At 31.0% G+C, this 27,725-nt stretch overlaps 1 protein-coding gene across 3 annotated transcripts in view; it reads right to left on the bottom strand.

Annotated features, from left to right (window-relative positions):
• The window catches only part of LOC143047923 (cGMP-inhibited 3',5'-cyclic phosphodiesterase 3A-like), a 106,549-nt gene that overhangs the window by 17,257 nt on the left and 61,567 nt on the right, over window positions 1–27,725 (bottom strand). For 2 of the 3 annotated variants that reach the window (XM_076221269.1, XM_076221271.1), the window contains exons 2-6: window positions 17,421–17,681; window positions 15,243–15,851; window positions 9,760–10,023; window positions 7,797–7,908; window positions 2,951–3,079 (exon numbers count right to left, since the gene is read on the bottom strand). In XM_076221269.1, the coding sequence (XP_076077384.1) occupies window positions 2,951–3,079; window positions 7,797–7,908; window positions 9,760–10,023; window positions 15,243–15,851; window positions 17,421–17,681 (1,375 nt within the window). The remainder of the gene's footprint in view (window positions 1–2,950; window positions 3,080–7,796; window positions 7,909–9,759; window positions 10,024–15,242; window positions 15,852–17,420; window positions 17,682–27,725) is intronic. The other variant, XM_076221270.1, reaches the window with a different exon arrangement.

The following is a 27,725-nucleotide window of genomic DNA, read 5'->3' as shown; positions in this document are numbered from 1 at the left end:
GCTAAGCCATTATTGCATGTAAGATATTATTTGATGAAGCAGAATTGTTACTAATTGACTGCCTAAAGGAGAAAATTGTTAAGTCTTGTGGTGCTGCTTACTATTCAAGCACTATAACACTAAGTCTTGTGGTGCTGCTTACTATTCAAGCACTATAACACTAAGTCTTGTGGTGCTGCTTACTATTCAAGCACTATAACACTATTTCTTACATCCTTTTTTAGGCTTTATTTCATTTCAATATGAATATAGAGTTATGTAATGCCCGAAACTCTGCATAAAATGTCAATGGGATATAAATTACAATATGATTCTAATTTTAACCCCAAAATTCTTGCTTCTTATATTTGGCAGTATCACTAAAATATCATGATTGATTGGTGTCTAACACCACTATCAGCTCTATAATGCTTTTTTGTGGCAGGCGTTTTTAATGATGGAAGAAGCTCAGGAAAGTTTGGAGAGGACATCCTACCGAAATCACCAAAAATTATGCCAAATGAGAAAATTAACTGTTGTGCAGTCCAAAGAATTGTCTTGAATAACTTTATGTCCAGCGACAAATACTTCATGCCTAATTAGGATAATAGATATTGAGGACGTTAAAAACAAACAAACAATCAATATAACAATTAGTGACTTTCACATTGTAATAACATTGTAAAGGTGAAAAGGTGAGCTTACTTAGGTAATTACATAATCTTTATAGAAAGTCTTTTAGACACACATTTGACACAGTGATATCAAGCTAATTACATCATCTTAATAGAAAGTCTTTTAGATACACATTTGACACAGTGATATCATTCAAACTCAGGTGCTTGAATAAAAAAATTATTGTTAAAAATGTGTTTTGCCAAGCCTTGAAACAATTTCTTAACATCAAAAGCCTTGTTTGTAACAAGAAGTAAGCCATTTATGACAAATTTACCTTTCATCTAAAACTGTTATCTAATAATTGGATACAAAACTTTCTACTGGTGCAAAAAGTTGCAGCTTTAACCATTATTAAATGCACAGTTTCAAATAAATAGCTCAATATTTCCTTGACATTTTAGTTATCAACAAATTCTGCGTCAACATTAAACATCTTCTAACAGTCATTAGGGACATGAAGCCATTCCGGCAAGCATCAGAATTAAACTACATATGACACAACGGGATCCTGGATGTTAACCCATTTTGATCTCTATAGGCCTCGCTTTTATAGGATAAAGACTGTAAATGCTACCTACTCTAGTAAAGATATGAACAGGCTGATCGATTTTTCTGCCAACTGCACATGTAATGGTTTTTGACAAGTATTCCAGGAAGATTTCCAAGCTAATGCTTAATTACGCATTTAACACAACATCATAGAAAATAAACATAATCAATACACTAATTAAAACACCAATGTTTCACACTAAATGTTAAGACATTTTAGGTTTTATTGCTTATCCAAATCCATAGAAATTCCTGCTCATTTCATAATGTTTTTAGTTATATAAGGTAATTTTCTTTGATTTTCAACAAAATTAATTGAGATGATTAAACCAGCTTTTGAATATGTACTGTTAACCAAATAAAGGCATGTATTCTGGGGGAAAAAAAAACATACTTCAATTAACATTAAGTATGTGACCTTTATAATCATTACACATTTGACATCTATGAAATAAAAAGTGGTGTACTGTCGATCCATTTTCTTTTGCGTGTGGATATATATCAAATTTATATAAAGTAATATTTGTTGTCTTTCTCTAAAAGTGACCACTTTCAAACATAATTACTGTATGCATATAGACATCCTAAATTTATATATTTTACTTGTTTTGTAATTGGGTGTTGGCAGTGAATTTCTGGAGAGAGAGAAAACACACATCTGAATACACCATAAGAAACTATGATTGATTGATTGATTGTTGGTTGCTTAACATCCAGTGGCAAATATTTCATGCATATTCAGGACGAGAACAAGTTCAAAATAAATAAAATAGGTAGGTTGTTGTAATAGAGGCCATCTAGGATGATTGTCTGGGAAATTTGGACTGCCACTGGAAAATGAGGGTATATTGGATAGGGACAGAAATTTTGCCTTGCAACAGGCCACCAACGGACCCCTCAAAGAGTTGTTGCAAGGATTCTTAACTTTTTACACGGGGCATCAGATTTAACGCCCCCCTTTGACCGGACGTGACTGTGAACTTGATACATCCCGCACAGCTAAACGAACGCCCACTTCAGCAAGCATTTTACTGCCGGTTGGGAGAAGACCAAGTGACCATATTTCTATACCCCAGTCACCCTTGGGGTAAAGAAACTATGAAATTAAAGTCAGGAAAATAACATTTTGTACTTGCTTATACACTTCTCCAACAGACTGCAAGACCTTCAAGGGTAGTAAAGGTCGTTAAAAACCCCTAAATTAGGTTTCATTGTTGTCATTAAACCATCTTTCAGATAGAACAGATAACCATTGAACAACTGGCTGTTATAGTAGACATCATTGGTGACAACTTGAGAAAATCTTGTCATAAACATATCTCTTTTTAAAACCAAAATATCAAATAAAAGATATTAATCTTGCAATCAGCTAACTATTGTACAAATAACAGGTCCACAAATAAATCTTTGCTTTATTTAGGTGGTACAAATAAAATCTCCTGTTACCCTGCTTCCATTTTGAGCAAGTGGTAATGTTGATATTTCTTTATGTGTAACAGTTCATTTTGGGATCCTTTTCCAGCTGGTCTGCGTTTAAAATATCAAATTTATTTGTACTTGCTACGAAACAAGAGAAAAGCTCTGCAAGCCTTGCTTTTCATCCAGATTCTGAAGCTCATTCAAATAAATTTGATATTTTGTGACAATATACATATATTGTATATATACTGGAGCAACTGTTTCTTATCAAACATATATCACTGTAATGGAATGAAGAGAGAATAACTGTGGTCGATTGACATACCTGATTCACTAGAGGACCCGTTTCTGTTGAACATATCACTATTGTGAACTTGAGTAAATCCAGGGATAGGTTGTGTAGTGAGGTAGTACACTCCATGTAATACATCAGTAGCATGCACTCTATTATGATCTGAAAGAGAAATCATATATTAAAGGTAATATGATTGAGGAAATTTAACTGTAAAAAATCTTAAAAGACATTTTTAACTAGAATTTTAGATGAATCTTTGATTATGACAGGACACATGGGGACATGGGGACTCTGTAATTGTGAGTTCCATCAATTTAACACATTATGAACATAAGCCTGACAGAGATAACAAATAAATTATAAATCATCGATGTACTGCACATACACAGTTCTTTGCAATTTAAGAACTGTAATTCGGCATGTTTTTTTAAGTTTTCACATCATAATGGACAGATGAACACACAGATCAAAACATATGTACCCTCTTCAATCAAGGAAAGAACACAAAAGAACACATAAAAACAATGCCCTAATATTGATGGCAGCACATATCAGAACTTAAGAACCACCTTTCTATGAACATAGCATAGTTTTATAAACAAAATCAATGAACATTTGTATCTGACAAACAATACCCAGGCAGTACTATTGCCTTACAGCAGTAAATCTCTATCAATTGTTTTACAAATGTAACACTATCTATCCATAAAAGAAATACTACAGTTTTATCACCCAATATTTTAATGTTTTTAACTTTTTGTATTACAATTCTTAAAATTTATTCTCAATAAACTACACTTATTGTCTTTTTCCATTTGTATTTTTTTTTTCTGTGTGAACTTGTAAAGAAATTAGTACTGGTAGCAGTGCTGTTTCCAAAAGTGTATCTTTTGATGATTTTTGTTCTGTTTTTAAAAGTTTATCAGTTTGAATATTACTATGCTATCTTTGTGATCTCCTTTACAAAAGAGAATATATCATGTTTACGTTACAAAGTATAAATGAGCCTTTATTGTCTACAGAATTTTTCTTTCCAATTGTTAAAAGTTTCCAGGAACTTTAGCATCTTCAATCAGTTGAAAGTAGTCATCAGTGATAAATCATAACAAACAAATAAACAACTAATAACCAATGAAAATCATAGTAGCCCTGACCACTGTATATACTCTATTCCTCCTTCTAATAAATTGACATTTAATGTCACTATTTGATAAATCATCTAAAATCATGTAAATGTTGATAACTATAATTTCCCTTTTAAATCAATCAAAGCCTGGGTGACTACAGAATATTCTCATTGCAATAACCATTAGTGGGGATGTTAAGTATACTGCCAAGATTAATTCCAAGGACATTGGTTCCCAGAGGTCAACAATTCATTAAATCATTTGTTTATTTAACATTGAAATCATGTGTACTTTTATTGTGGAAACAGGAAGTGATTAGATGTGATTACTGCCCTCATGGGTTATACTGGATTTATACGGAACTTTTATTTTCTGGAACTTTTTATTTTCAGTGGACATCAACTACAAGTTTTCATGCCAACTTTTTCCACAGCTATAAAACAGTCTGCCATGATATTACCAAAGTCAAGGAAACTTAGACAAACTGTCATGTTGTGTGTTTTTGTAATTGTTTCCAGTAATTTTTGCTCATAGTAAATACTCTGACCAAGAACACAACAAGAAATGAGCTGTCAAATTGATAGGAAACCAGTTTTTTAAGGCACCTTTAGGTTTGCTTGATCTGTTATGTTCTTAGCCTATTTTCAAATCTATCGAGGACCATAACTCCTGAACGGTAATAGTGAAATATTGAACTACACTTCCATTTTGTAATCATTATGTCAATAACTACATATCTTTTTTCTCTTTTTTTTTTATATAGATAAGACCGTTGGTTTTCCCGTTTGAATGGTTTTACACTAGTCATTTTGGGGCCCTTTATAGCTTGTTGTTCGGTGTGAGCCAAGGCTCCGTGTTGAAGGCCTTACATTGACCTATAATGGTTTACTATTATAAAATGTTATTTGAATGGAGAGTTGTCTCATTGGCACTCATACCACATCTTCCTATATCTATATCAAAATTTGAAAAGCATTTCATAAGTTATTGCATGAAAATGACACACTCTGCCATTTGCCAGTATATAAAGGGCAATAACTCTTGAACTGTAAAACAGAAAATCATCAAAATAATTAAATTAACCTCCTGTTTGGCATCAGTAGCAGCATAATATTCAACTTTAAAAAGCATCGGTTGAATGGTTCATAAGTCAATGAAAGGGAACTGTTGGTAGCAGCCCGTTTGCCAACATACCCACCCTTTTTTCTTCACCAAATTTATAACCAGAAGTTTCCTTAGAAGAACAGGTTATTAAAAAGAATATTAAAATTTGTACTTATTTTAAAACCTACATAAAATTACTTGTTGACAAAATATTCCATATCTAAAAATAAGATGCTCCTTTCGTCTTTGTGTAAAAGAGAAAAGAAATTTTGTTTTATTATTCCCAAATAATAACATTTAAAACCAATTAAATATAAAGTGCAAATCTGTGATGCAACATTTACCAGAGATTCAAATCCAAATTTCAATAAAAATTAGCAAAGAAAACCTTCATTCACCGAAATAAAATTCTGTGAAGATTCTCGAACATTATTTTAATAGCTTTTAGGCTTTTTAGTTAAATATCAGATCTAAGTGTATCATTAGAATCGGTTACACTCTTCTATCATTATCAATTAATTCTCATTTTTTGTATTGTTAACTAAGAGCATTCAGAAAATAATCAGTAACATAATTAAATTTGCACTTCCTAGGAAACATTTCAAAGAAATTTATCTGCTCAATTCACAAAATTGAGAATGGAAATGAGGAATGTGTCAAAGAGACAATTAATGACCCGACCATAGAACAAACAACAGCAGAAGGTCACCAACAGGTCTTCAATGCAGCCAGAAATTCCCACACCCAAAGGCCTCCTTCAGCTGGCCCCCAAACAAATATATATACTAATTCAGTTACATGTATAATGAACGACATAATTAAAACTCCAAATTGTACACAAGAAACTAAAATTAAAAATAATACAAGACTAACAAAGGCCAGAGGCTCCTGACTTGGGACAGGCGCAAAAATGTGGCGGGGTTAAACATGTTTATGAGATCTCAACCCTCCCCCTATACCTCTAGCCAATGTAGAAAAATAAACGCATAACAATACGCACAGTAAAATTCAGATCAAGAGAAGTCTGAGTCTGATGTCAGAAGATGCAACTAAAGAAAATAAACAAAATGACAATAGTACATAAATATAACATCAGACTACTAGCAGTTAACTGACATGCCAGCTCCAGACCTCAAATAAACTGAATGAAAGGTTATGTCTTCATCATATGAATATCAGGCACAATCCTTCCCATTAGGGGTTAAGTATCATACCATCATAACAAATATAAGAAGAACATAATCCATTTTTTTAAAACTCCTAGCAATAATGACTGCTACAAATGAAACATGAAATGTACCAGCAACTGACATTTAGAAACATGATTTCTAATTGGTCTTTTAAGTAGTATCCCATGTTCAGATTTCAGCCTTATATCTGAATTTACACCAACCTTTACTCTTTCAGTTAAGGCCAAATAAAAAATTATGTATGTTTCCTATTTCCCTTCCTACCTTCTATTCTAAGATTATAAATAGCCTACCTTAAAAGTTTTTTTGGTCATTTTTTAAGAAGCATCTGAATGTTAAAATCAGAATTTCTTTCCCATAGACACAATGTAAAAAAAATTGTAAAATAAAAAAAAAAATCCCTACCTTAACCTCTTTTTTAAAGATGTAATAACACATGTTATTTTATTGGCCTAAGTTGTTCTAACAATATGATTCTTTCCTTTAAACAAGGATCTAGAGTTCATTAATGCATCAACTATAACCTGCAGTTTAAAGTTTGGTAAGTTTTTTTTTCCAGAATCTTGTATTCTTTATTTGTAATACAAAAAAAATGTATCAAGAATCGTCATTTAAATCACCATGACAACAGATCAAAAATAATCTATGGTATACAACATATAGCACTGACCATCTTCAAGATAATTACATGATAAAAGTAAAAAAAATGTCACTTGTGTCTCAAGTTGGAAACGTCAGTGGATATACTTATAACAATATGTATCCTGCGGCTCTTTTCACAAACAATCTTACAACAAAAATTGATCGTAACTTATACTGAAATAATTACATTAGATGTATGTTTCATTATTATATGTTATCTTGATTGGCTAACAGCAATCTAGCTTAATTCTTCATTTTAAAATGAATTGCATGCATTCAAACATACATGATGACACACATTTCCACAATAAAGTGCACAGGTGAATAAAAAACAAACTTTATAGAATTCATGTTTTCATGATCATAGCGAAAAAATGTAATTATTGAATGCTTCTTTATGTAATTTCATAGGGTTGTAAAAGCATGGAGCATGCGCATATACTGTAGAAACACTCATTTTCGTGGGGTTAAAATTTTGTGTTTTTGTGTCTTAATAAGATTTTATGGGGATCTAATTTCGTGGATTCCAATAAATGGAAGTGATATTATATAAATGTTAAATTTTCGTGGGGTTTTTAATTTCATGGATATATTCTTTCCACAAAATAAATGAAATTAAATCCTCTACGAAAATTTCTGCTTCAACAGTATTTAGAATGAAGAGCTGCTATGCTTCATACAAAATGTACTTCGGTCAACGCTTAAACACCCCAATGAATTTACAAAAAGAAGCATTCAATCTTAAATGTTCATGATTTAAAGAGTATATTTTCTCATAAGTTTTTTTCCGTGAAATAATGCTACCATACTTACATGGCTTTGATCTGTAACCTTTTTCTAAAGAATGGAAGTAATGTAAAAACTGTGGCAAAGGTATCCGGAATGTTTCAAACAACCCTACTTCCAAAAATAACTTATAACCAACCTGTAATATAATGTAAACATTGTTATTATCTTATAAATATTTCTATGTATTAATGAGGACTGTAAGGTGCATTGATTCATTTATTGAAGGTCGCTTAATGTCCAGTGGCAAATATTTAACGCATATTCAGCAGGATTGTAAGGTAGATATATAAATATGTCAGATAGATATATGATAAAACATACATTTGAACACATTTAGTCTCACAGACTCTTGTTGTCCCTTTGAGTATCCTAAAGAGATTGACAAATTGGTTGCTAAATGTCCAGTGGCAAATATTTGAGTCTTTTATATTATTGAATTTTACATTGCAGACAACTACAATTGCGGCTTAGTAGTAAAATAACAAAGGTTATCTTATAAAGCAACATCCAACAGTTCTAAATATAAATATTATGATTCCAAAAGATTATTCAACTGACAAAATAATGATGGTAGTATGAAAATATAAGCAGACTGGAAAAGTGTGAACATGAATGTTCTATAATTGTCTTATGTCAATAAATTGGTTAAGGTAGTTATGTCAATGGATATTTAATGTCAGCTTTTCTCTCTCATTACTAATATTCTCTACTATTAAACTGGTCATATTTCTCCGACATCTGATGCTAGCTGCCCTTACAAGAAGATGGACTTGACGTAGGGTTACTATGGTAATGAATATCTTACGACATTTCTTTTACAAGGAAGTTAAGATACCTAATGTACTGGTTACAAGACATAACACAAACTTGTTCTTTTTTTAATTTTTAAGTTTTCTTTGTTTTTTTAATGAACAGGATTGGAACAGCAATCTCTGGTTGTATTATCAAGTGGAAAATTTGGTATCCATTTCTTTTACATCTAGACAATATGTGTATTCGTAGAAAAGCCATTGACCTGAGTGTTCCTATAAATCATCTGTAGGGCTTCTAATATGTGGTTACAATATCTAAGTGGTATTGTCATATCCACAAGAATAATGTGATAATATACAATAACCAAAGGTTGCATGAACAAAATAGTTAGCAAGTAATATAATCTGTAAGTCTATCTTTTTACATACAATATAAACTTTAGCAAAACATAGGAATATTTTCCATTTTGAATAATAGTAATTGTCGATTCCTTGCACTCAAAAGATGTAAAAAAAAAATTGTGTAGTCTGGTTGAATGAATATCATCTAATCTTCGTCATTTAATTTGGTGATGGCGGTAGATAAACAGAAATATCTATTGAATTAAGTGTTGTGTCATTCATCAAATTAACTCAACATCAGAAGATTTCTTCTGATCAAATTGAATTTTATTTGACTTAATCCATTAATCTATTAAGATGGAAAAGGATAGTTAGGCAGAAAATCAACACGATGGAGGGTAAGCCTAGTCGAAGAAAATAGTGGCATACAAAAGGAAAATACAAATCAACATCTAAAATGGTTGCTAATAAGGTATACAGAATTTTCAGAGATCTATGAATATTTTTCTATATACAGATATTTTTTTAACAACTATATGCTAAAAGTCCTGCTGAAAATATTGTGAAAATGAAAAAAACATTTACTAATGGACCATAAAAATGAGATCAAGGATAGATAAAACCTGCCAATTGGTCATGTCCACCTTACAATCATTTTGTACAACAATTATAGTTGTCAAATTGCTTATAGTATTTTCAAACTACATTGGTTAGTGTGTTGGTGTTTATAAACTAGAACTATAAGTCAGAATAGTGCAGTGGCAGATCTAGAACTTTTTATAAAGGGTGGAGAGGGCTCTGACTGATCTAGGGGGGACACTCCATACATAATACAGACTTGTTTTCCTTTTCCTCCTTCACCCCCAACAAATCCTCCTTAAAATAATACTCACCTTACTTAACAGTGAATCAGGATATAATTTGGCTAAATCAAAGATAGGAAAATCCCAATCATTTAGATTTTGAATTGATAAAATTTCACAAGATTCAAGTCTAGTTACATCCCAGGGTAATTCAACATTATTGTCTAATTTGTCCGAATCTAATTTAATAGCTTTGCATTTCTCAGAAATGTCTGTTTCGGTCTCATCTTCATTGTCAGCATCTTCAGCGGATATATCTGAACATTTCTGTGTTAATAAAGATTCTTTTATCTCCTGAAAATAGAAATACACTTTGTAATCTTTTCTTTAAATATTATTATATCATGTGTTTTTAGTACTGTTAATACGCAATATTCATCATTATTCGTTGGGTACCTATTTTTGTGGATTTCATTGGCACAGTTGAACCACGAAATTAAATGTTCAACAAAAAACAAATTATATATAGGTATGTTTGTAAACTTCGGAAAAACTATGAAATTAAATTTCAACGAACATGCAAGTTCTCCTTAATCCACAAAAAATGGTACACACGAAATTCAATGAATCTACAGTAGCTGTTTTGTACTCAGTACATACAAATGAGAAACAAATACTGTGTACTCAGTACATACAAATCAGAAACAAACACTGTGTACTCAGTACATACAAATGAGAAACAAATACTGTGTACTCAGTACATACAAATGAGAAACAAACACTGTGTACTCAGTACATTCAAATGAGAAACAAACACTGTGTACTCAGTACATACAAATGAGAAACAAACACTGTGTACTCAGTACATACAAATGAGAAACAAACACTGTGTGAATACCAATAAATAAGAGAATTCTGTATTTTGCATTGTTCAATTTTAAGTCCCTGAAGTAATGATTTCTGACTATATCATAATTGAAATCTTGTTGCATCTAACTGTTTGAGAATCTTATCTTTTATATAATTTTTTTGATATAAATGGAAGTTACAGTAGTTACATGTTGTATTACATAAACCATTGTGTATGAAAATAGACGAGGGTTTTCTTGAGAACCTCAAATAACTAAGAGTTAACCCCCTTTAAAAAAATGCCTTACTACATAATAAAGACTACATTTTGCTTCTTTATTATGGATATCTTATAACTAGATTAAAAGAATTTCTTTTCTTTATCACTTATTTTTCTTTGCCTTTCTTATTAATTAAATATCAAAGCATAACATATTGACTGAAGTCATTGTAAATAGATTTGATACCACAGACAAGAGACTTTCATTTCTCCTTGATGTATATATCAATTTACCTTTATTTGTGGCAATTTATGTAAATTAAAATGAAAAACATGGCATAAAATGTTTCACCAATGTCATTTATTGTGTTAAATGGAAGCAGAATGTATAATAGTTCCAGAACAGCGCCATTCATTCTTAGTTTAATCAGACAGGATGATCGTAAATACAACTTTTTATACACAACAAATCATGTGACGGCAAAAGAATAAGCAACACATCTTATTTATATGTAAATTAAACACAACACTGATTTAGATTTACTGGCAAAGAGAGACTTTATTATAGGAACGTTGCCTTCTTTGTTTTTCAATGGTTTCATTTCGTATGTCGCCAATTTGATTTGATTGTCGTTTGTGAGACAATCAATATCGATACTGTGAGAATTTATGTGACTAGAATCCTCCAGTGTCAAACACCAGAGTTTCACAAATCTACCAATTTAACCAAAAAATAAAGCAATTATAAAATAAATAGTCCCATACATAACTATTTCAGAAGGAATTTTAGCTGCAGAATTGGCTTACAATTATTATTGTTTGAGGGTATTAAAAACTGGGTTTACACTACTATAAATGTACAACATTTCTTGTCTTATCTGGACCATGTTTGTATGCTTATTTTTTTTTTTTTTTTTGGAAGAGTTGGTTGTAGGGGGGAGGGTGGGGGTGATATGATAAGTGATCCCAATTTATGATCTTATGCTATCTTCAGATTTCAGATATATTTTATGATTTCCACTATTTTTCCTCATTTGCCAAAAACATTTAAAATGATTTCCCATGCATAATGGTGGGTGGTACTTTAGCAATGTCTTTGTGGTATATATGTAACGAGTTCATTTTTTACAAATCTGTTAGATTAACTCACGACTTCCAAGTAATCTCTCATTTTTCATTGGTAATTTGCACATTTATAGATTTTAAAAGTGAAGTTTATTTCTAAATTTTCTATCAAAATTACAATAAATCATATTCTATTCCAAATAATTTTGTTTTTCTTTTAATGGAAGTCTTACCGAGAAATTAATAGAAATTTGGAAAGTAATCAAATTTTCCTAGCAACCAATTTTCTTTCAAAATGTCATTGTACTTTTGGATTGTTTTCAAACAAACTGAAAATATCATACAAGGAAATATTAGCTGTTATTTATTTATATATATAGTCATTTATCACTCATCATTTCTGTAAAATTTTAAAAGGTCAATGTTTCTTTGGACATGAGCATCAAGAAGGATCCTATTTATACTTTCAATTTCATCTTAAATCAATCAAAACATGAAGATCAGAAATGTTCATGCAGGTGGAGTTTCAAGTCTTTCAAACAAAAAATTTTGTTAATTTCATTGCAATATTCTCAATTTAGGTATAATGGAAAAGTTTATATAACTTGCCATAGAAATAAATAATAACTTTTGGATTTCTTTGATAAAGGTTTGTCCTGCTTGTCCAAATAGTTAAGAAATTTCAATTTTTTAAAAATCAAATGGATGTAGCAATAATTCACACCAGTTTGGTCTGAAATCAGTATCTATGCAAGTCACAAATAAGCCCAGAGAAACTGAGAACAAACAACACATCTTGGTTATATTTTTAAGAATTGTGTATTTGTTTTATAGACACTATCTAAATGCAATTGGCTGCCAAACATTAGGTCTTATAATTTATATTTAAATAAAGCTGAACATTAAGTACAGTTTGCAAAATGAGTTGCCAAAAACAAAATCATTTTTCTTTTTCTTTTAATTAACTTATTTGCTCCTTAAAAATCATTTTTCCATCATGGTTTATTAACAATCCCTACAGTCATTTCATACAGAATTCCAAATGTAGCTGCTTGTTACCTAGCAACCAAATGAAATGTCAAACATTTTCTTTACTGATCTTGAGGGCAGACAAAAGAAAACTCTGAAATGTTAATAACTCATCATCTGTGTTCCTTCGTTCTAATGAACTGCTGTAATTGAGGACACAATATGACAAGCCATCAGGAATCATGTTGTTTTAAACAAAAGTTTTCCCATGTAATTTCTGAAGTCATTATACAGATGTTTTCCCTAATAAGGCTACTGAACTTGCTGACAAGGGCAAAAAAAAAAAAAAATTTTTGTTCCCAGCCTCCAGACGCAAACAAACATAGGGATGGTAGGTAGTTAAAATGAATTATTTAAAAAAATATTTTACATTGTACAGGGAAATGTTCAGACTGCTCAGGAGCTGTAGTTTACTTATACAAAATACCAACATATTGAATTGTCTGAAATAGTTACATGATTAATAATTGGCTGCAAGCAACAAGAATTATAATTAATAGTTTAAAAGAATTTTCAGTTGATGTTAAGATCAAATTGACCATTGGGGACTAAAATTCAATTATTGGTGATATGTTGTCCCTTTCCAAAATCCACTAGTCCATTAATTCTTTTGAGAAAATAGACGTATTTACACTTGTATGCAAATTTGTCCACCATTACGTAAAATCACACAGGTTCCCCGTAAACTTTGACATCATAATTTATATTATTTGACGTCACAATTTAAAAGTGATTGTTGCTTGACACGTCAATAGGTGATTTGGAGTAGATCTAAGGTCATTCGGAGGCAAGATTCAGCTAAATACCAAAAGTGTAAATATGTTTATACCATGTGTCTTTCTATGTTTTGATGTTACACTATCGTTTTGAGTAAGGGTGAAGGTTGGTTATGTCCATATAAGGAGATATGTTTTAATGTCATTTACCTTCTTATGACATCACTAATTTACTTTATGCAATCTAAATTTGTGTTTCCTATTCCTGGTCAATGGTCAGATTTTTTTTTATCAGATTAAATTTTATTGGGTTAAATTAAACAGGAAGTACTACTAATCAATTTTTATAGACATTTAATATATACTCTCAAAACATTCTGATATACTTTATTTTCTTTGAGATTGCTTAAAACATGTTTATTATAACACTTCTTATTTCTTAACTCTTGTTTTTAAATGATGAAGACATGTTTTCTATAAAACTTTAGGCCAAATGTTTCTACATTAAGCTTCTACACAGTTACTTTGTCTTAATGGCAGCTACTTTCATATTGATTTAAAAGGTCATCAATAATATCATTTAACAAGGGGTTTAAAAATGCAAAAAGTTTCTTCGCTGAACATGTTCTGTTTGGTTGCTGTCTCACTAACAAATACCACTTATGCATGCATAGTGAAGTGATGTACAAGAGAAAAAAAATGGTATATAAACCTATAGCGTAATAGATAAACTGTAAATTCAGAAATTTTCGCAAGTTCTTTTTCAATGTAAAAAATGTTACAGTTTGAATTCTGATATCTGATACATATCAATGTATGCACATTTTCCTGGCATAATAATTTTTAAAAATCTCAAATTTTTGGCCTTCTTCAAAAAAATTGTGCTATTGATGCATGCAATAGGTTTCTGAATAAACAGTAACATATATTAAGCTTATGATATAGCAGAATATTTGGTACATTTTCTACAAATCGAAATGAATATAATGAATGTATCAAATTCTGATAAATATATGTATGAATTATAAAATCTGATGCATCAGAAAAAAATCATTGCACACAATATCTAAAAATAGCCATGAGAAAACAAAGCCATACATTGAACATCTATGGGTAAAACGCCAAGCTTTATATAAAACACTACAACACTGAGGAGGATGGATCATTTGATACTGTCTTGTCAGGGTTGTGTGCAGCAATAAATAGTCTTGGAGGGGGGACATAATTTGAAAAAAAAAATTGTGAATAAATTTAAGTAGGATGTATTAATAAAAATAATATGGATACCTAAATTTTGACAAAAGAAAAATGCTACCATAGGGATGTGAATGAAATTTTCCTACTGCATCAGGTCCAGTACAGCTAATGTAAGCTGTATATTCCATCTCTGTCTAAAGTGGGATTTTTATATAAAACAGAAATGAAGTTTAGAAATTGTTCAAAAAATTCTAATGATTTTTTTTAAAAGTATTTTTCTATCTGTCAGCTGTTCCATCAAAATCCCTTAAAATACAGGAAAATAATCTCTAACAAAGATTTTGAAAGGTATGCAATACTGAAAATGTTGAAGAACAAGACTGAAAGAGATGGTTTTCCTGTATTTACCCAATCCCACCAATAGACAGGTGAAATTCAAAATTCCAAACTCACATTAGCTGTACTAACAGAATTATAAAAGTCTACCACGAACTTACCCTTTGTTTTTGTACTAAAGTAGAATCCTCATGGATACTAGTACTAAACAGAGACTTATTAGGAGGTGACCCTATTACAAAATCTTCATTAGTCACAACATTATCACTATGGTCGCTACTGCTGGGAGAGTCATTGCTCTCATAGTCAGAAGTTATATTTGCACGTGTCCTAACAGACGTATGCTGCAAGTCTTTCATAAAATTTGATCCGTCCCCCTCCGAGTCCTGGGAATCAGCATCAGTTTTACAAAGCAAACTTGAATGCTTAGAACTTACATTGCTGTCTTGACTCACAGAGGGCGCCATACTTTTCCGTGCCAATTTTTTACTATGAATAGATCCACTAGGAGTAGGTGTGGTAGCTAACGAAAAAGAACGAGATTTTGGAATTGTTAACACTACAGTAGGTGAGCTAGGTGAAGGACTATTACTACGACTGCCTCCAGGGCTAGCTCCTGGTGATACGTCTCTATGGTGACGAAAACTGGAACTTCTTATACGACAGGGCTCCATTTCCAAAGTTGGCATTCCTGTTGCTGATGTAGTAGTTGTCCACGTACTGGTTGACATGCGTCTAATTAAGCTTGGTGGCAAACTTTTGCGTATTTTCTGGAAAACAAAACAAATTCTTATAAATCTGATAAAAGAACAGCACAATCATCACAGTATAAACTATACACATTGATAATTATTTGTTTGTTTACATTATTACATTAACATACCATCTCCATATCTTCAAATCTTTCAATCAAATGAAATAAGTTTGAAGGAGCAGCTGAAATAGATACAATGACAAACTAATATCTGAAAAGAAACTAATATCAAAACACCAAGGTAAGGCTTATTATCACTTTATTGTATGTGTTGTCATCAAGTTTTTTGTTTGTTTGAGTAAATAAATTTCAATAAAATTTCCTATATGTAATAGTTGGTTGGGTTCAATGTCTTATTCCTGAATGTCAGGATTTATTGTTGCTAATGTTTGACCAAACTTCAATTATTAATGTAGGTGGACCAAGAGTTTGAGTTATATTTGTATGAACAGTTTTCTTGTGTTGACCATATATCGACCTTTTAATGCAGTTATTGTTTCATTTATATAAATGTTTATGTTTAAAGTCAATTATAACTTCTTTTGTTTTAAGTCGATCATAACCTTACCTTGTTATATCTTAACTGACATTTGATCAGACAAACCAATACTTAGATCTCTTGAAGAGGACAGTGACCTCTAATAAGGTGGTACCAAGCACCTTGACTAAAACTAATTTGGATCATTTAATTTTCATTAAATTTTGACAAAATTTTTACTGTGACCCTTTGAAAAAAAATGGCATTGGATATATAGCTGATTAAAAAACACTAATTTTGATCACTGAGAAGCTTACTATACCCTTAACAATAGAACGCAATTAAAAAAAGTTCAGCTAATTTTTACAGAGTTCTCTCCCTGAAGTGTTATGTACAACCTCAATATTAACAAAGGGAGAGCTACAACACTAAAAGATGAATTTTTGAATCTTTGGATTGCTAATTCATTGACACCAATATATTTCTTTTTCATTTTGTTCAACCAAATTTCATTTTGCAAGATTGAGAAGTGAAAAACTTGAACAGAAATACTTAAAGCAAGAAAAATTTCAGACAAAGGTGACATCATTAAGGGTCAAACAGGTTTTATGTCTGCTCTAGGTTACTGTGTGACTGCCAAGATCCTCCAGTCCACTTGCATTGCTCCCTACTGTAAGCTTCAATTCAACCCTGGATAACAGTCTATAGTTTAAGCTAAATTCAGCCATTCACTAAAAAACCAAGTTCTACCCTATCGTATGCCATGCTGCAAGGCATACTGCATCAAACCTCTAGTATATGAACTGTGTTTAAGCTTACCCTTGGCAAAACATAGGGCCTCTCTCCAGTACAAGGACTTTCCAATGTACTTGTCTTCCTATCATGTTTCTTTATATATACCATTATTGAACCCCACCTGTATAAGTGTAAGAGGGTCTCACTTTAGTGTAAATGGTTTCTTCTATAATGATAACCAATAATAAGATTACTTTATACTCTACCACTATAATACATACCTTTGGTAGTTTAGAGGGCCTGAGTCTCTCTCCAGTGTCCAGTATAAGGATATTCTGTAGTGGACTCATACTGTGATTTTTTTATACATACCTTTGGTAGTGTAGAGGGCCTCTCTCCAGTATAAGGACTCTCTTCTGTATCAGACCCATAGTGTGCTGATTCTGTCAGAGACACCAATGGGCTGACACGAGGTTTATGGAACGATGAATGATTTTCTGGAGGTTTCAGTAAATTACTGATTGTTCTTAGCCTGCCGACAACATGTGATGGTAAAGTTGTGTCGGCCAACATGTCTGTAATCAACCCATGAGCTTCTCCAAGTAATGCTGATTCAAAACTGGCTGAAGAGCTCTGAAAAATAGAGAAGATCAAATTACTAAGAGTTGTTTTAAAATTAACATGTGTGATTCTGTGAGAACTGTCTGAATTTACCAATGCTCTGACTAATAAAACTTTGTTTGGTCAAAACATGGTAGGATTTTACACCATGGTGTTCAACTATGATTTCCACTTCTATGAATATGGTTGACAATAGTCAAACATCTGACCATTGTTGATTCAGCTGAAATATCAAGTGATTAACCACGGTCATTTTGAAAAGCATGTTTTTTTTTAATTTGTGAAAATTTCCATTAGACCAACTTGACTACAGTTGGCCATGGTTCAACCATGGTTGGAAAGTGCAAATCAACAAGGATAACAAAACCGTATCATATCTTAAATCATGGTATTCAATAAGGTCTCATGTATCTTTGATAAAATAGAAAAACAAATCACAAAATTACATGTATACACATTCTAGTCTCTTGCAAGTTGTTGTGCGAAAATCTTAATCATTCAATAAAGCTGTGTTATGATTTTTGTTCTAGCATTACATTACATTGTATTTTGCGATCAATTACAAATACAATCATATCTTATTACCCTTTTTTTCTCATTAGGTTACAAGGTACAACAACTGACAATATTTAATAACAAAGATATTGTACGTTGTATGATATTGTTACTTATAACTTAAAATACGATTAATTTGATTACTTTTTATGCCCAGCTTTAGCTCTTTATGTAAAAAATATATTAATTGCACATTACATCTGATGGTTTTTTTTTCACAAAATTTACATAACTGTATTCAAAAACAAATTTCCATTGTACCAAAATCATTTCCTATTTCATTACAATTCAAATGAAATTTCCATTAAAAGATCACACTAAATACAAGTGATCATTACACCTCAGTCAGTTGAATGACTGCTGAAATTACATCATTCTGATTAAAAGAGGCCAAGTCAAATAAATTTTGCTCTAGTTTCCAACCTACTTTGCAAAGTACTGAGCTTAATATACCAATAATACAATTATTACTGTGTCAAAATTTTACCCCACATCAGGGTTTGGTTCAACCTCAATGTTCACAACTGGCATATGATGAGTAAAACCAGAACATATCTATAGTTTTGCATAAAATAAAAAACAAAAATTTAGACATAATCCCCGTTAACCTTAAATAATGAATCCAGGTTATAATTGATAATTATTACTAAAAGTCCAGTAACTAAATGAATGGCTTTTTTTTTTAAAACCTATACCATTGACCACTGACCATTCTGACTTTATAGCTGTGGTCACAATAAGTTAACACTACTTTTCTATTGGAAAATGAAGAATTTCCAAGCAAAAAGGCACAACTGTTTTATAGACTTGGAAGCAATTGGCAATCAAATAATTCACACCAAAACTAAATAGAAGACTATCAATCGTTCTTAGTAATTGTTGTTTGCAGCATGGGTTTGAACTGAGTTAATCTGTGTTTGATTATCAAAGCTCATAGGTGCAGCAAAAGTTAGATCACAAATCTGTACTTTTGCTATGACAGACACTGACTTTTTTATTTCACATAAATTACATTTTAAACTTTGATTAAAAATTCAAACAATTTGAATTAAAAAGAAGCATTAAATACAAATATAAATAATTCTCATAATAGACATAGACCAGGTGCTCCGCAGGGCGCAGCTTTATACGACCGCAGAGGTTGAACCCTGAACGGTTAGGGCAAGTATGGACACAACATTCAAGCTGGATTCAGCTCTAAATTTGGATTGTGATTAAATAGTTGACACAGCATAGGTTTCTGACACAGAATGAATGTGTTCTAATGAACTTAAAATTTTTGTTTCTCTTAGAGCAATTCACTATGCTGTTGAATATTAATCCTCTCAAAAAAATGTTTGAAGAAATTTTCTTTTTTATTTATGAAATTTCAAATGAGAAAAATTGAACCCAATTTTTTTAATCACATCCCCCTTTCCCTTATTCCAAAACTAATCTCAATTAAAATTTCTAATGGAGTTTGCAACAATAACTACTCATTTAAATACATCATAAAATATTAAGATGTAAAAAAACTGCTTGTTATCACTGAATGGTAAAGATTATTTTAATTTATAAGTTGGTAGTAAAAAGTGAATATACATTGTATATTGTATATAACAAAGATTTAAGTTGATTCTGGACAAAGAAAGATAACTCCAATTAAAAAAAAATCTTGCTATTGCACAATATTTTGCAATTAGATATTTCTTGCTTACTATTCTGGACAAAGAAAGATAACTCTAATTAAAAAAAAATTTGATATTTCACAATATTGTGCAATTAGATATTTCTTGCCATTGCGCAATACTGTGCAATTGAAAAGACTTGCTATTGCACAATACTTAATATAATAATTTTAGATCCTGATTTGGACCAACTTGAAAACTGGACCCATAATAAAAAATCTAAGTACATTTTTGGATTCAGCATATCAAAGAACTTCAAGATTTCAATTTTTGTTAAAATCAGACTAAGTTTAATTTTGGACCCTTTGGACTTTAGTGTAGACCAATTTGAAAACAGGACCAAAAATGAAGAATCTACATACACAGTTAGATTTGGTATATCAAAGAACCCCATTTATTCAATTTTTGATGAAATCAAACAAAGTTTAATTTTGGACCCCGATTTGGACCAACTTGAAAACTGGGCCAATAATCAAGAATCTAAGTACATTTTTAGATTCAGCATATCAAAGAACCTAACTGATTCATTTTTTGTCAAAATCAAACTAAGTTTAATTTTGGACCCTTTGGACCTTAATGTAGACCAATTTGAAAACGGGACCAAAAGTTAAGAATCTACATACACAGTCATGACAGTTAGATTCAGCATATCAAAGAACCCCAATTATTCAATTTTGATGAAATCAAACAAAAGTTTAATTTTGGACCCTTTGGGCCCCTTATTATGTTGGGACCAAAACTCCCAAAATCAAACCCAACCTTTCTTTTATGGTCATAAACCTTGTGTTTAAATTTCATAGATTTCTATTTACTTATACTAACGTTATGGTGCGAAAACCAAGAAAAATGCTTATTTGGGTCCCTTTTTGGCCCCTAATTCCTAAACTGTTGGGACCTAAACTCCCAAAATCAATACCAACCTTCCTTTTGTAGTCATTAACATTGTGTTTAAATTTCATTGATTTCTATTTACTTAAACTAATGTTATTGTGCGAAAACCAAGAATAATGCTTATTTGGGCCCCTTTTTGGCCCCTAATTCCTAAACTGTTGAGACCAAAACTCCCAAAATCAATCCCAACCGTTCTTTTGTGGTCATAAACCTTGTGTCAAAATTTCATAGATTTCTATTAACTTAAACTAAAGTTATAGTGCGAAAACCAAGAAAATGCTTATTTGGGCCCTTTTTGGCCCCTAATTCCTAAAATGTTGGGACCAAAACTCCCAAAATCAATACCAACCTTCCTTTTGTGGTCATAAACCTTGTGTTAAAATTTCATAGATTTCCATTCACTTTTACTAAAGTTAGAGTGCGAAAACTAAAAGTATTCGGACGCCGGACGACGACGACGCCGACGCCAACGTGATAGCAATATACGACGAAAATTTTTTCAAAATTTGCGGTCGTATAAAAAGATTATGATTCTTATCAATCTATACTGACTTTACGAAAAGATAACCAAAAAGTAGCACCTACTAAAAAGAGAATGTGAGGCATTGCTAAATGAGACAGTAATCTACTGGCACAAAATTTCAAAAGACATCTAGGTAAATACAAGTTTTAATAAAGAAGGAACACAGAACTTCTAAAAAAAATGATACACAATGACCTACACAATGATACCAACTGACAAGGTTCCTGACAATTCGGAAAGACCCTGTAAACATATGGTTGTAAGTATCTAGCAATTTATATGTAAACATATGGTTGTTACTCAGCAAAAAAAAATCTGAATTGAGACTTTTCAAATTCAACCACGTCATTCAAATTTTTCAGCTTGTCGACGATTAGTGTCATCTACAAGAAGTATGAGTAATTGAATATGTTACCCTCCCACATCAGCCATTGATACATTATGTACTGGGAGTAAAATGAACAAATTTGCAAGAAAATAATCCAATTCCTTCAATATTCAATATCAATGGCGGGTCCTTCTGTACCTATTATCATCATTTGTAAAATTATCATTTGTCACCTAGCATATTCAATAAATAATATTTTAGCATAAATTTCCATATTATGACATCAATTAAAAAAAAAAGTTGTTCATGTAACCATTGTGAAATTTCAACCCAGTATCAATATACAAATATCTTGCCAAAATTTCATATTACAAAGAGTCAAGATTCTCTATATTACAAAGAAAGTATTGAAAAAAGCGAGAAATTTCGGAACGTTAATTAACATAAATACCCACATCGTTCATCTCTGTAACATCCTGATGCTGCAATTTTCCTCGATGCTTTTTCAGCATTTTTTTGAATAAATCTTTTGACATTGTCTTTGATTGTACTGCTCGTTAAAAACAACTACATTCATAAAAAAAACTACGACAATTGAAGCCAGAAAGCATAAAAATCTTCCACTACTAACTTAAAAGAATATAAATGGCTATATGTTTTGGAATTGATGGGAAGATTATGCCGTAAGCTATTTATTTGAGATCTGTCATTCTAGATCTACATATAAAACTACCATTCGTGGGCACAGGAAAGTATGTGAATTGAGAACTAATAAAGGAAATGTTGTTTCCCAAAGACTCAACCACATCATCTTTCTTATAGAACATCTGAAATAAATGATAGCAAATTGTGTACATGTCAACTGACATCAGAGATAGCAAAATAATTGCATGGCTTAGCAAAAACTGAAAATTTTTTTTTCCTTTTACAGAAAACAGAACTTAATGGTATCATGAAACTGATAAAGGAAATATTAATTGGCCATTAAGCTTCAAGTTCAGTATTCTCAGGAAAATAATATGACATAACTTTTGCCATGTAAAACGATAACTAATATTTGTTTTTTTGCATTCTCCCTCTTATAATCGTTAAATTACTGACTTTGAATTCCTTCTTATTGTAAATGTGTCACGATTTCTTGTTAATTTATTGAATGGAGTATATATTTTGGTGAGTCCTAATGACGTAATAATCTGTTCAAATTTTAACTTTAAATTCAGTCTCAATGCAACAACTTGTTTTAAATCTCTCGGTGTAAATATATAAATCAATTATAACAATAGATGAAAAACAATTGGGTTAAAGTTTGTAGTGATGACGTACGTGCACATCAAGACACTAGATTACGATTGGCCAGAGGGAAATCCTCGGCTTACCAAACTGATCAGATAGACCCCCTAATTAATTAGAACTAAATCTCTCACATTACTGCAGACTTTACGGCCCAGTAAGCCTTTAATCTTTTCCGTAAATATTGAACTGGTTCATAGATTTATCTTAACTTTAATGAAGAAAATGGATATCTTCAAAGATAAATACAAGAATGAGTTGATGTCATAGCAGAGGTTTTTTCTGAGTCAGATTGTGACAATGTATTGACAATTGAAGACTTCAAATAATTTTGAATATGTAAATACCAGTATTTGAAGTTTTCAAATTACTTTTTTCAATGAACTTTAACATTATAAGTCATCTTTTTAAGCAGCAGTCTTAATTATTGAAAGACTTTTTTACCATTAAACAAAATTATACAAAATCCTAAAGGTAATTATAGTTCTATAACAGGATACTTATATGACACTCTTATAATTTCTGAATACGACCAAGAATTGAAAGCAACAATACAATCATTTTAAGTGAAATATTTCATTCGTCATAGGATATACTTATCAAATTTCTAAAATAAAATTTCTTTGACCTAAATAAGGGATTTATTAATTAAGATGTTTATAGATTTCTTTAATCAAAATTAAACACATAACAGCTATGAATTTGAACAAATGTTTATTGTTTTACATAAATCATAACTTTGGATTGAAATTTGAAATACTTTTTTTTGATAAAATACCTATTCCACAAGTCAAATTTTATGAAGTTATTTATTAAGCATTTAGCTAAAGGCGTAACAGTAAGGTAACTCAACAATTGGAAATCTTGGATACTCTGATACTAAATCTTTGAGGGTTTGATCCCCTGTCAGTCAGGTCAAACCAGACCTTAAATATGGTATTCGATGCTGGTTTAATCTATTCCAAGCAACCAACCAGTAAGAGTAAGAGAAGAAGCTCATAAGTAAACCTATATTTTCAAGATAATGAACTGTCAAAACCTATATCCAAGAGAATGCATCTTACATATTACCATTTCAAAATTCTAATCCAATTTTACCTTACATAGTTTAACTTTAATGATATTATTATTTCGTATTACTTTTTATTAATTTAAGTAGGAAAAATAAGCTAGTTTTTCCAAACGTTGTCTTTCAATTAATTATGTTTTCTTTTAAGTAGATTAAATATCAATTCACCTGAGATTTATAAATTTACCTTTTTAGGAAAAATAAGTTATTTCTATAATTGCTGGGATTTTTCTGAGTATTTCTAAAAGCTTAATGATATTTTACAAGTTCCCACAAAAAATGAATTCATGCCTTGAGCAAATTGAACCTTCATTTAAAAATTCTCTTGAGATGTCAACTTACCTCACTAAAACATCTTCTAATCTTCTGTCTTTCACTATAAGTTTTTATTTCGATAGTTCTTAATTTGTCTTTTTTTACATTGACAGCCATATTGTACTTGTTTAAATCCCTTTTAATTCAATCATGCAAGATATTAAACTTTCTAAGAAATAGATTCACAAGAACGAAACTCTAGTCATTTCTTCCTCATCGTACAAATGAGTTCCCTTTTGTTACAACAGGTGTCACTGCAGATTAATTATTGCAACATCAAATTGACGAGAATCTAGCCATATTTCACGATCGCTTGTTGTACACTACTAATAGTGGTATTGATCAATGTTAGAAATTGACCTGTGTCTCACAAAACCCAAGAATACAAACAAAGTAAAAAATCGTCAAAAAAATCAATTACTTATATTCTTCACTACCGATAAATTGTTATCGACTCGTCTTGGTGAATAGAGTGCACTGATGACATTCAACAGTCAAAAGATGTCACAAGAATTCATCAAATGCTACTCAAAAGAAAATCAATAAACAGCTGCGCCATGAGCGCATGATACGCCCGACGTTTTGTGAGGAAGTTTTATGCAATAATCATAAGTAGTTTCTGAGAAAGTTTTAAGCAATAACCATATATTGTTTTTGAGACACGGCAGGACATGTGAAACCCCCAACCCGGTTTTTTTTCTTCGAAAAACTAAATATCACTAAAATAAAATTTTGAATCAAAACCAAAAAGTATACAGATCTTAAGATTTATATAACAAAGAAGTGTGTAAAGTTGTAAGCAATAATCATAAATTATTTTTGAGATACGGCGCGACATGTAAAAAAAAACCTACCCTGTTTAACAAAATACTCAATAACTCCAAAATAAAGTTTTGAATCATCAACAAAAAGTATAAAGATCTTTAGATTAATATTACAAAGAAGTGTATAAAGTTTTAAGCCATTATCATAAATTGTTTTTGAGATACAGCACAACATGTAAAAAAAAACCTCCCCCTTTTTTACAAAATACTCAATAACTCAAAAATGAAATTTTGAATCATCACCAAAAAGTATACAGATCTTTAGATTAATTAAACAAAGACATGTGTAAAGTTTTAAGCAATAATCATAAATCGTTTATGAGATATGGTGCGACATGTAAAAAAACCCTCCCCCTTTTTTACAAAATACTCAATTACTCAAAAATAAAATTTTGATTCATCACCAAAAAGTATACAGATATTAAGATTAATATAACTAAGAAGTGTTTAAAGTTTTAAGCCATAATCAAGAATCGTTTTTGAGATACGGTGCGACATGTGAAAAAAACACACCCCTGTTATAGTTACAAAGTGCCGTAACTCAAAAATGAAATTTTGAATCATCACCAAAAAGTATACAGATCTTTAGATTAATTAAACAAAGACATGTGTAAAGTTTTAAGCAATAATCATAAATCGTTTATGAGATATGGTGCGACATGTAAAAAAACCCTCCCCCTTTTTTTCAAAATACTCAATTACTCAAAAATAAAATTTTGATTCATCACCAAAAAGTATACAGATATTAAGATTAATATAACTAAGAAGTGTTTAAAGTTTTAAGCCATAATCAAGAATCGTTTTTGAGATACGGTGCGACATGTGAAAAAAACACACCCCTGTTTTAATTACAAAGTGCCGTAACTCAAAAAGTTTTAATCTAATTTTCACCAAAAAGTATGCAGATCATTTGACCATCATAAGAAACAACTATGTTAAGTTTCATGAAATTTGGATAAGTCGTTCTCAAGTTACGGTGCGACATGTTTACGCCGGACAGACAGACGGACAGACGGACAGACGGATAGACGGACAGACAGACGGACGGACGGACACCGGACATGTGTATAACATAATACGTCCCGTCAAAATTTTGACGGGCGTATAAAAATTGATCTTAACTAGTCACAGAGGACGTAATGTCAATATTTGTTTTCTATGTTAATTTATCAGGAAACAAACTCAATGCTGACATAATTCAATTTAGACTGTCTCTTTCTTCGTAAAAAGACCTCCTTTTCCATTTCAAGTAGATTTATAAGTAGTAATAAGTTTGAATAAGCATTTTTACTTTTTATTTGAGGTTATATAAAAATTATAAGTTTTTTTATTAAAGTATTGTATTAACGGCTCAAGAGTTGCAATAAAAATCTATACAAATACTATAAAATCTCTTTGAAAGGCCTAGGATTCCTGTACAAATGCCACTCACTGCATTGAATCCAATTTTGTTCCCTAGGTGTCATTTTTTAAAACCTGACTTAAGTCATAATTTTCCTTAAATATAAGAATCAGAGGCAAATCTTTAATATACATATTTTTTTATATTCAATACATTTTTATCAATCATAAGCATATGTTAACTTTCTCATTCTTGTGAGAAGGAATTACTCAATTTTTGTCAAGATAAATAGCTCTATTTCTCAATTTATTTACAACTTGAAATAAGTCCACTGTTTATAACATTTATTGTCCTTCCTATGCCTTTATCACCCTGCTCAGTTGCTCCATAATTCTCATATCTCTGCTTTTGAGACGAGAGCAGGCATTATCAGTGACATTACAATGTCTAAGGAGAAGTTATCAGTGAGTGCCAAAGTCACAATGTGAGATGAAATGTTATCACGCTTGCTTTCGTCAAGTGTAAAACTCTTTTTAAGGGAGGGGAAAACGATCAGAAATAGCATATGATAAACAGATAATCAGGTTTGCTTCATATTGATATCATAAAATATCAGCCATTAGACATGTGAAGCATTTTGCTCGTTTGCTGCACTCACTCCCAAAAAAGTTTCACATTGTGGAACACAGCTGATATTTTAGTATATATCAATGTGTAGAAAACCCAATAATCTATACTTACATTGCTAAACTCACATGTACATGTATAACTACTCACAGAGAAAAGTAAAGAAACTTAAAGTCACTCATGACAACAATCACAGAAACTCAAATTTAAATTTTGCAACGTTAAAAAATTTCAATGCTATAAAGATTTTTTTCTTTATTCTATGAGATCTGATAGATAATTTGGTTACAACAGTTACCATTGTTTCCAAAATTATTTTTACCCAAAATGTCTTTTCAAAAGTATATTTCTTTTTTATTTAAACCAAGATTAATCATTTATAACCTGCACAGCCCTAATCTTTTAGAGATAATAAGCATATTCATTATACATGTAGTCACAGCTTTTCTGTAAAATCACAGAAAAAGATCAGAGTTTAAATATAAATATGTCTTTTTTAAATCACAAATCTATGTTATTTTTTGTTTTATGTATTTTGGACATTAGTTTATTCAATATCTTGGAAAAAACATGAAATTTTGGAAATGAAATCTGAGTAACCTCCCTTTCTACACAGAGTTATCAT

This window comes from Mytilus galloprovincialis, chromosome 10 (assembly GCF_965363235.1).
Source record: "Mytilus galloprovincialis chromosome 10, xbMytGall1.hap1.1, whole genome shotgun sequence".
Classification (NCBI taxonomy): domain Eukaryota; kingdom Metazoa; phylum Mollusca; class Bivalvia; order Mytilida; family Mytilidae; genus Mytilus; species Mytilus galloprovincialis.
This window is presented reverse-complemented; position numbering and strand designations above follow the sequence as displayed.